Genomic DNA, 10,359 nt, shown 5'->3' with positions numbered 1-10,359 from the left:
AAGTGTGCCATAACCCGCATAAGATGTCCAAATAGATCAATAACGGGTAAATCTGGACATATATATACAAATTGTAACTAATCAGCATAAACATGAGTCTTTAGCGGTTTAATTATTTGGATGCAGGTTTTTCTGCTTTACATTTCTAAACTAAGAGTTCTGATAGAATATAAAAACAAATAGATACGACCAGATAAGAACCGATTTATATCCGACCTAAAAATATGAATATCAAAAACTATGATTTTATTTGTTCTATTTTATTTATTTTATTTTATAATTTAGTTGTATTGTATTCTTATTAGCAATCTTCATTATTATTTTTGTAAAAAATTAGAGTTCAAAAATGAATAATTTCAATTATTAGTATTTTATTTTCGGTAATTTTACAAAATTTAGATAACTATGACGGATTTCAGCAAAATTTTGTTGGAATTTGAGTATTTCAGATATTTCTTGATCTTAAATACTCGAAGTCGTCGACCCGAACTCAACGGTACGGACTCGAAAATTACATGCATTTTAATTATAGACCAGGACCGATCCGGATGCGAGAGGAACCGATCCAAACCGGAACCAAAAGTTTCTAAATACCTAGTTAGGTTCAAATATTTGTGACCAAAAATATCCGAATCCGAAGACCCAAACCCAACCCGAAAATCTGAACGTTTGGGACCGAAGACCCGAATCAATACTTTTTAATTTTATACATGTCATTTAAACAAAGAAAATTCCATTATTAAATATTTTTAAGTCATATTCATTCTAAATTGATATTTTTTTGAGCAACTCTAAAATGATATTTAAATCATGCAAACGACTACGGCACATTATATTTTGAGCATCATAAATGAAAATCCGCAGGTCGCCGCAAAAACTTTTATGGTTATCCTAATGCAATCTAAGAAAGCAGAATCTGATGAAAGAAGATGTAGCTAGGAATGTAGATCTACATGTTGTAGACTAACACCTCTTTGTTTGATCACAGGTGAATGTGATTAATGTATAACGTTATGAGCATTTTCTTACCACAAAAACAAGGCGTTTATATAAATTAAGTTGCAAATGAATTTGAATTAGGGTTGGGTAGAATAATCGTATCGGAAGAACCAGATTAGACCTGACTCAAAAAGTTGAATTAAATCCAACAAGTTGAATTAAATCCAACCCGGAAGTAATAAGATATCCGAACGAATTCAAAATTTTGGTATATGAAAAATCAGAACCGAACTCAAAATGAAATATTACATTGAGTACCTAAAAATAACGAAATCATAATTATATATTTAAATATATTAATTATTTTAGGTCTATTATCTAAAAATATCTGAATACTTGAAATTTTCAAAAATACAAGAAAAGTATTCAAAGGTATCAAAGAGTATTATACGAAAAATATCCGAAAAATACTCAGGACACAGAAAAGTACCCCTAAATATCTTGTTTTTTCACCCAAATATCCATAACGAACCAATTTTGTGGCAATTTTAGATATTTCATATACAATATTCAAAATTTACAAGTATATTATTTTTATGTTTGAGCAAAGCTTCTTCTTGCTTACAAGTATATTATTACTTGAAACCCGAATATACCCAAACCAAATCCCTAATTTTAAACCGTCACTAATTCCCGGTTCGATTTTTTCTTTAAAAAAATTGTTGACCAAATATCGCAGTACAATGTACATTCAATACCCCCTTTATCGAGGGGAAATAATCATTCAAGCATTAGAATGTATCAGCTGCAAAAACTCCCTTGTATGTATGTGGTGCGTCTATCACTCACAGCTTGGAGTCCAAGATGGGGTTACTAGTCACAGTTTCTTTGAGCAAAGCTTCTTGCTTCAACGATACCACCAGCTGCACAGTCCCATTTACCATACACTCTTTACGCTTTACAAAAAAATGAGAGGTCCATTTTGTATTCAAAATAAATCTTTTATCGAAGATTGATTGATGATTAAAAGGAGCATATGAGAGAACTCCACTAGCTTCTTCAGCTGGTCTCTGAGTATGTGTACTTGAGACTAAGAAGGATACAACAACGTACCTCTCCCTTTCTGTTGAACATTTCTCCAGTTGCTAAACCACGACTTTGAGACGCTGTTAGATTCACCATCTGCATAAGAGCAAAGTTGTTATGTATATTTGTCTCGTCCGGAGATTTTGTTTCTTTGGCAATTACACTCAAATGTTGCGGTTTACTTAATTTGAACATGCAACTCTAAACACAAACCAAATCGATTAATAAGTAGCAGAGATATAAAACCAAACGAATATCAGCTAAACAAGCAACTTGTTCTAATCTAGTGGTTGATGTTCCCGCGGGTTTGATACACTGCAATGTCATCTTCATATTGGGTATATACATACGGTTTATGTCTTTTGATAACAACTCATATCTGTGCTAAGTGTACTACTTTAGGCAATTTGAGTTTCAGAAAATAAGCATTTGAATTTCTATCAGTAAGAGCTATTCCTTAAAAGAAGATGAAATTTTCTTACCACAAAGAGGAGCCAGTCATCAGCTCTTAGAGGTCGGTGGAACCACATCCTGCAAAAGGTAATTAACGAGAGTAATAAATTTACTCTCAAATATTGTTTTCTTAGATTGTAATAATACAGAATTTGGTTATATAATGAATAATGCGAACACAAACACACTTGGCTCGAACCAAAGAAAAGAAAAGCGCTTACGAATGGTCAAGGCTAACAGGAACAGCACTCATGCCCTTTTTACGGTGAGGGTCTGAACTGATAAAGGCGTACATCAAATCTGAAGCAAATGCAACCACACATCTGTGTATGCACAATATAGTCACTTTCCTTAGTTATAATCAACAGATTTTCTGAAACACTGTAGTAGATATTTTCCCCCCCCACAAGTTGCCATTGTCAGTGGCCAAAGATAAATAACTGGTGATACTAACATACCCTTATCGTTGAACTGCTTAGACTGTGTTAAAATAGAGCACTACATTTAAAAGCTTCTAGATCATAAGAGAAGTACCAATTGACAGAGTTGCTCACCGGTGCAAAGCCTGGTCGTCAGAAAGTTCTCCCCTTGCCTTAAACCAATATTTCAATCTGCAAGATGACAAGTTGCCAGTTTTTGCATTAACGTTTAGTAATGGTTTAAGAGTGACACAATATATTAATTGGGTTTATCATGATTTAGACAAATATGTTGACCTTGAAGGAGACTTTCTCTCTTCTGTGGAGTAATTTGGCTCACAAAATCGAATATCTATAGGCAATGGAGCAGTATATTGGGTTGCAACTTTATTTCGGTAATACCTGTAATGAAAAATAAAAACACAATTGAAAAGTGATTCATTCTACTCTAAGGTCTTGGAAGAATGGCTCTGGCAACAAAACCTAGGTATCAGATGGTCAGTCATACGCCGTTGAAGCATTTCATCCCTTGGTACAAGCTGCAGTAGATAGAAATGGCAATAATCACCATTCGTTATAAGCCTCAAAGCAAGGAGAAAATGTTATTTTTACCGTTTCAGGAGGTAGCATATGAGGCATGTTCGACTCCAGGTGATCAAAACCTTGTTGCTCTCTCTGTAATAACCAGAAAAGGTGTTTTATTTGTTGTTATAAAGCTAGTATCTCATGATGATTCATAATGAAAACCTGAAATGATGCAAACAAGGTGAATATGGTTTTTCCTTTCTGTCTTGCATCTACTCTTCGGGTGGCAAAGTTGTTGCCATCGCGTAAGCGGCTAACTTCATATATGATGGGAACTGCAAGAGAACTTTCAGAGGAAAACAGCAATGTGCTTGCTAGCAAAAGCATATTGAGATTAAAGTCCTTACTATTAGTATCTCCAGAAAGAAGGAAATAGGCGTGTAAACTATGGACTAACTTCATAAATTCAACAGTTTTTGAGGCTGCGGCAAGTCCCTGCCAATGTGTAGGTTGTTTGTGTAAACAATGAATACTAGTCATGTCTATAGATAGCCGCACATAAACAAAGCATAGGTGATGTAGTCTAATTAAATTACCTGTGCAACAAATTGCCCTCCGAAAACCTTTCCAAGGGCTGGGGCATTGGGTAGAGTGAACCCCCTGAATACATTCAACTACAAGAAAGAAATATGTAATATAAAAATATATGTAGAAAAGTGAGAGAGAATGGTAAAAGGTGAAAGCGCAGTTGGGGGTACATCTAATGGATCCATATACAAAATGCGTTCCAGGAGAGAGCGTTGGTTATCTAAATCACAGATTGGCTTTGTCTCAAGCAAATGACAATGATCACAAGTCAAGAGTAGGCAGGTAAGCTGAGGCATAAAAAAACAGTACTCAATGATGCATACCAAAGCAGCAGTTTTGTATAAAGAAGAAATAAAAAAAAATACCTGTGAGACAGCAACAACATCTACTGCATAAACATTCCCAAAAATGCCTGTGTAGGATACAAAAAAAGGAACAATGAGCACTAAGTAAAGAGACAGGTCAGTAATGAAACAATCATCATCCTCTCACCACGGCCGAAGTAATCAAATGGTTTCAAGAAAAACTCTGAACAGTTCTCTTCTCCGACAGGTCCTAGAACCTGAGCCTGAAAACAAAACATAACAAGTTGCAATTGTCTTTTATCTTCATATGAGTCACACAAAGTAACAATCCAAACCTGTCCTTCCAAGATAAAATAGACTCCCTCCATCTCCTCCTCATCTCTACCAACTACATAATCCCCTCTCTCTGCATATAACAGAGAACCATTAATCAAATTGATGATTGAAATCAGAGAGTCTTAGAGATCACACTGACCGTAACGCTTGAAGACAAGGACTTGGGCGATTTTCTTCAGAGAAGAAGAAGTTAACCGATGCAACAAGGGTACCTTCTCAAGGAACTCCACTACTGTAAAAACCAAACTTCACTTTCCTCTCTTATCGACGAGTAATGAGATCTGTGAGATACTAACCTGATGATGATGATTCAGTTTTCATGGAGACGTTGAATAATAACTACAAAGTCAAATCAATCGTCGGACCTATGGATATGGATTTAGTAAGGACGTAATTATCGTCTACCCTTGGGTGCATTGTACATTAGTGTAGATAAACGTGTTAATCATGTCGTGGTCGCAAAGTGGCAAAATGGACTACTTTCATGGGCCCTAAGTCTCAAAGCCCATCTACAAAATATTCCAGAATTTAATTATGGGATGAGGAGGAAGATAGTGTATGTTTTGATGTTCATCAAAAATTAAAAGTGTATCTTTTGGTTTGATACTAGTTTGATAACTGTACGATTGTATTCGTTAATTAGGAATTAAAAATATTATTACTATATTTGTAATTTTTAGCAAAAAAAAATATATTTTGTATGAAAATTTTGCAAGAATGTCATCATCTAAAATACCAGTGGTTTGTATGTGATTCACACGAGTGTTGTTTATTAAATTGTTGGTTTGTGTATATTTCTGCATTGTTATTAGGCTTTGGTGATTGGTTTTTGATTCAATTTTGGTTTGTTATTTCATTTCCGGTTTTCTGTTGTAGAGATATAAGAATCTTTGGTTATTAATGAAATTTTGTTTGGATTTGGTTCAGTTATTTTGGTTTATTGTTCTGTTTGGATAACAAAGTAGGGATAGTATCTGATAAATTCCAGTCCCAATAAATTCCGGTTAGGATTTTGGATAACAATGTTTTTATCGTTATCTAGGGATTTTGTGTGTTTTATTTATTTGTTTTCTAAATGATGATGTTCGTTGTTATATTCGATGGTTGGTTGTCGTGGTCACATGTGCGTTAATGGGAGGGAGAGGGCGTAAACAGTCCATCTAGCTGTATATTTCGTAGTTGATTTTTTGTTTGTGTTATATTTGGTGTTTGTAGTTAATTTTGGTAGAAGTGTATTTTCCTTTACGTATTTGTGGACTAAACAGTCCATCTAACAGTATATTTCGTAGTTAGGTTTTCGTTCGTGTTATAATTGTTGTTTGCAGTTAAATTTGGTAGAAGTGTATTTTCCTTTACGTATTTGTGGACTATAGTTGTAACGGCCCTGGCCCGATGAACCTTATCAGATACCATAACCCAAACCTTTTCGTTCAAGAAAAACTCTTATTAAAACTCAAATTGTCTTACATAAAACCGAACTCAACTAAAAACTGAAATGTCAAATGAAAACTTAAGGGAAAAATGTTTAAAAAGAAAGGAGTCATAAATGAAAGACTCGAGAAAACACTTGCACCATACGGACATCTACTCCCGCTCTCTCTCGGCCATACCTGTAAAAAGAGGAGATGAGTACAGAATACTCAGTGAGGGCAGGTTCTCGGAACCCACGATCTCAACTCAGGAAGAGCAATCAATCCCAAGTCATGAGCTAATAAGATCTATTACACAGAAACCCAACTACCCGACCATGAGGTAAAGACCCTACAATGCACGTTTTTATATCCCGCCTCTCGCAGTTGGCACACGTTCTTATCATCAGTGGGTAGCTCCTACTAGGCTTCTACCCCATATTCTTGTGGATTGGCCACATCTCCTATGGGTGCTTCCATTTTCTTGTGGATTCGCCACATCTCCTATGGATATCTAGCATGGAACTACTGCCACACATACTTTCCTTAGACTCTCTATATGATCCCTTATTCATACTTATACTTACATCTTTCACTTATCATTCACGTCACTTCTCAACATCTTATCATCAGTTTCTTGACCGCCCTAACATGCCTACGTTCTTATCACTTCATCACGTATTATCATCTAAACAAGATCAATCACATATCACATCACACATACACACAAGATCTAGATCTGATTAACAAAGGACTAAGTCCCATTGGTTACTCAACATGAGGCAAGTTCACAGCCAAGTCCTCACCTTAGCTTTTTGCAGAAGTAGATCTGGATCTAGATTTGGGAATCAGTCACTTCTCGAGATCTGGTTTAAGAGTCGGATTCACACAAGAGAGAGATGGGTTTAGGATCTGTCATTTCCAATGACTTAGAGCTAGAGATCATAGTCTTACCTTAGGGTTCAGATCTCAGTTGCTTGCACGAAGCGGAATCAAGGAGGCGGCGGCTAGGGGTTCGGTTGCGGCGGCTAGGGCTTCGCGGAGGCGGCGGCTTGAGGCGGCGGCGGCGGGGTTCTGCTCGGGCAGGGCTTCGCTTGCTGTCTCTCTTGTGGCTGAACCCTAGGGGGACTTCTCCTTTTATAAGCAATGGGAGGGGTTATGTCTAGGGTTTCCTCTTCTTGGACCTCCTGCACTTGAGTTTCTTTTTGGGCCTGGCCCGGGATGTTACAATTCTCCCCCACTAGAAAAGGATTCGTCCCCGAATTCTGGACCTCATCCCGATCCCATTCCGCGTTTCCAAATATCCCGGGGTAGTTAGCCTTCACATGCGACTCATGTTCCCACACATCCCCGTGGATTCCATCCCTCTCCCAACGTACGAGCACCATCTTTTCCTTTCGTCCCCGGTTATTCACTTCCTTTTCCTCCACAATCTTTATTGGTTTGCTAACCAAGGTGAAGTTACGTTGCGCATCCGTAGGCGGGTGCGGCAAGATCAGCTCAGGCTCCCTTATAACCTTCCGTAGCACGGAGATGTGAAACACGTCATGGAAATCTGATAATTCCGGCGGCAGTACCAGCCGATACGCGACTACACCGATCCTGTCCTTTATCACGTATGGGCCCATGTATTTGGGTCTCAACTTTTTCAACTTTCGGTTTGGGTCATTCCCTCGAAAGGTTCTCATTTTCAAGTACACCTCGTCCCCTACTGCAAACTCTAGTTTCTTCCGGTGTTTGTCGGCGTAACTCTTCTGGCGATTGTGTGCTGTTTTCAATCTGTCTCTGAGGAGTTCTACCTGCTTGATCGTTTCTCCAACTAATTCAGGAGTCATATCTCGTTCCTCTCCCACTTCGGTCCAACATAAGGGGGTCCTACAGGGTCGCCCATACAACGCTTCATACGGGGACATTTCAATGCTCGCATGGTAGCTGTTGTTATATGAGAACTCCATCAATGGTAGATATTCGCTCCATTTATCTCCCCATTCCAAAACACTCGCCCTCAACATATCTTCAAGTGTTTGGATGGTCCTCTCGGATTGTCCATCCGTCTGTGGGTGGTACGCAGTGCTAAACCGCCGCAGCTATCGTTTTCATCTGGAGATATGCTAGTTCTTTCCCCAGACATATCCTTGGTCCGGCGTTAAACGCCACGAATCTATACTGATTGTGGTTCAGGAATTTCCCATCGTCCGGCGAGATCCACCTCTCCGGCTTGAATTCCAGGCAATCCTCTCCCCACGTTGTCTTCATCCTCCCCGACGCGTATATCGAATATGTCACCGACGATCCCGCCGGTACGAAGGTTCCGTCCGGCATAATATCGTCGTTCACGACGTGCTTCGAGTCCTCCGGCACCGATGGGTAAAGCCTGAGCGTCTCCGAGAGCGCCGCCTTGAGGTAAACCAATCGATCCACCTCATCGAATCCTAAGGGCTCCTCCGTCCACGACGAGACGCGGTTCCACGCGTCTCGATCAGAACGGAGCATATCTCGCGCACGATCTTATTCTCCACCGTTGGATGCGTCGTGACGAGCCAGAAAAACCAGCTCAGTGCTACTGATGACGTGTCACGACCAGCTAGTATGAAATTAAGCGCCACGTGCCGCAGGAAACCCTCGCTGTAAGACTGACCTTTCTGATCTTTCTTCTTCATAAAACGGGAGAGGAGATCGTCGTGTCCTTGGACCCCACTCTCTTGCTGACTCAGCAGTTCTTGCTTACGTGTATTAATGACTGCATCTAAATACCCATCAATCTCTCCCAAGCTCCGGTTCAAGCTGACTTCTAAGCCGAGCCCCAGCCATTTCTTGAGCTTCCACAGGAATTCCGGCAGAATAAACCGCTGCAGAGAAGCTTCGGTGGCTCGGTCAAAAGCCGAAGCGAATCCATTCTCGGGAAGTCCTGGCGCACAGGTTCGAGTGTCCTTTCTAAACGCTAAACCGCAAATGTTGTCGAATGTGAGGCGTAGAACCAAGTCTTGGAGGTCGACCGGCTCGCATTTGATCTGAGCCGTTTCAAGAATCGGACAGAACCTGAGCTTGATTCCCCGGTTTACCCACCTACCCATGGCTTGCCTCAGCGTCCTGCAAATTATTTAGCCAGCAGTTCATATTAATATACCGAACCAAACCAGCAAAATAAAACCGGATGATTGAATTAAGAAAATTAGTGTGCCTAAATTAATTACTTCCACAATTTTAAAAATCTACCTGGTGGTAAATTCAAGAGCGGCGGTTTTGCCCTGGAAGAGCCAGGTGTCGCCGTCAGCGTTGAAGATTCCTTGGCCGAGGAAGTCATGGAAAACGGCTTGCCACGCGGGACCTTTAGGATAGTTATCGAAGCGGGTCTTGAGCATGTGTTCAATGTTCTTGGGGTCGCAAGTGACCGTCACGAGACCTTGCTTCTTGGCCAAGAAAGGCACTGCACAGATACATGTCTGATACGTACCGCCACACGCACGGAGGTTCTCAGTGATCCAGTCATGCATACGGTCACGCTGCTCGATCAGACCCGGAAGACTGCCCAATATCGGCCAGACACGTGGACCCTTTAGCCACCGTGAGATCCGCTTGAACCATAGCCAGTAAGCTGCAGCGATCGCTACAAGCAGCATCGTATTGGATACATCCATATCTGAGGTCAACTTGATTTTCCTCTCTCTCGAAATAGTAATTGGAGGTTGTGATTGATTAATATGGAAATGAAATGGTTGTTTCTTTTTCCAGGAAAGTTAAGGAATTTGAATGGTGTTTCCGAAACTAGAGTTTGAGATTAAATCAAAGTTTAATACAAAAGGATTTGGTTTTCTTGGGAAAATATATATAGAGAGAAGACGGCATTAAGAAGAAAAAACAAGTGGAGGAAAATAAAAACTGTTACTGCTAGCCATCAGAAGCAGCAACCCTCATTAATGGAGACTGTTGAGAGAGTGTATACTAATTGAATGGGATTTGAAAATTTGGCTAAGTTTCTATCAGTGCAAACAATTCGTTTGGAGATAAATTAAAGAATGTTCAGATTCTGAAGTCGAGGATTTAGTAAATTGTGAGAGTACTGTATATGGGAGAGGGCAAGTGGAAGAAGATAGTAGCACCATTTAGTGATAAAACCATTAAATGACTCAGTTATTTATCTCATTTATATTACCATATATTATATAGTATTATAGATTGTGTGTCTATCTATGTGTGCTAGATTAAATGAGATTAGTTGAGAACCGAAGGACAGAAAAAGATGGAAAGAATAGAAGAATTAGGGGAAAGAAAAAAAAAAGGTTTTTTGCAAAAGTGACT

At 39.4% G+C, this 10,359-nt stretch overlaps 2 protein-coding genes across 8 annotated transcripts; both read right to left on the bottom strand.

Moving 5' to 3' along the window:
• Nucleotides 1–1,503: 1,503 nt before the first annotated feature.
• LOC106327265 (acyl-CoA thioesterase 2) lies at nucleotides 1,504–5,031 on the bottom strand. Of its 7 annotated transcripts, XM_013765379.1 has the most exons (17): nucleotides 4,948–5,030; nucleotides 4,791–4,883; nucleotides 4,651–4,721; nucleotides 4,503–4,578; nucleotides 4,376–4,422; nucleotides 4,181–4,297; nucleotides 4,019–4,096; nucleotides 3,830–3,917; nucleotides 3,645–3,757; nucleotides 3,510–3,572; nucleotides 3,381–3,436; nucleotides 3,195–3,299; nucleotides 3,033–3,089; nucleotides 2,700–2,801; nucleotides 2,508–2,556; nucleotides 2,053–2,121; nucleotides 1,723–1,862 (listed from the first exon to the last, which is right to left on the bottom strand). In XM_013765379.1, exons 1-17 carry the CDS (start codon nucleotides 4,970–4,972, stop codon nucleotides 1,785–1,787), a joined length of 1,287 nt encoding a protein of 428 aa, XP_013620833.1. In that variant the 5' UTR covers nucleotides 4,973–5,030; the 3' UTR covers nucleotides 1,723–1,784. The 7 variants fall into 7 exon arrangements, 6 of the variants coding, with proteins under 6 accessions (XP_013620828.1, XP_013620833.1, XP_013620831.1 ...); XM_013765377.1 differs by having other exon boundaries at nucleotides 4,503–4,721; nucleotides 4,948–5,031; XM_013765376.1 differs by having other exon boundaries at nucleotides 3,645–3,917.
• Nucleotides 5,032–7,931: 2,900 nt separating this feature from the next.
• LOC106327264 (cytochrome P450 86A2-like) lies at nucleotides 7,932–10,108 on the bottom strand. The gene is given in 3 exon segments (XM_013765373.1): nucleotides 7,932–8,525; nucleotides 8,528–9,150; nucleotides 9,277–10,108. Coding segments are annotated over 3 exon segments (1,437 nt in total). The 5' UTR covers nucleotides 9,699–10,108; the 3' UTR covers nucleotides 7,932–8,133.
• Nucleotides 10,109–10,359: the final 251 nt, after the last annotated feature.

The sequence above is a fragment of the Brassica oleracea genome, chromosome C2 (genome assembly GCF_000695525.1).
Source record: "Brassica oleracea var. oleracea cultivar TO1000 chromosome C2, BOL, whole genome shotgun sequence".
Taxonomy (NCBI): Eukaryota; Viridiplantae; Streptophyta; class Magnoliopsida; order Brassicales; family Brassicaceae; genus Brassica; species Brassica oleracea.
The sequence above is the reverse complement of the archived record's forward strand: the minus strand, read 5'-3'. Positions and strand labels throughout refer to the sequence as shown.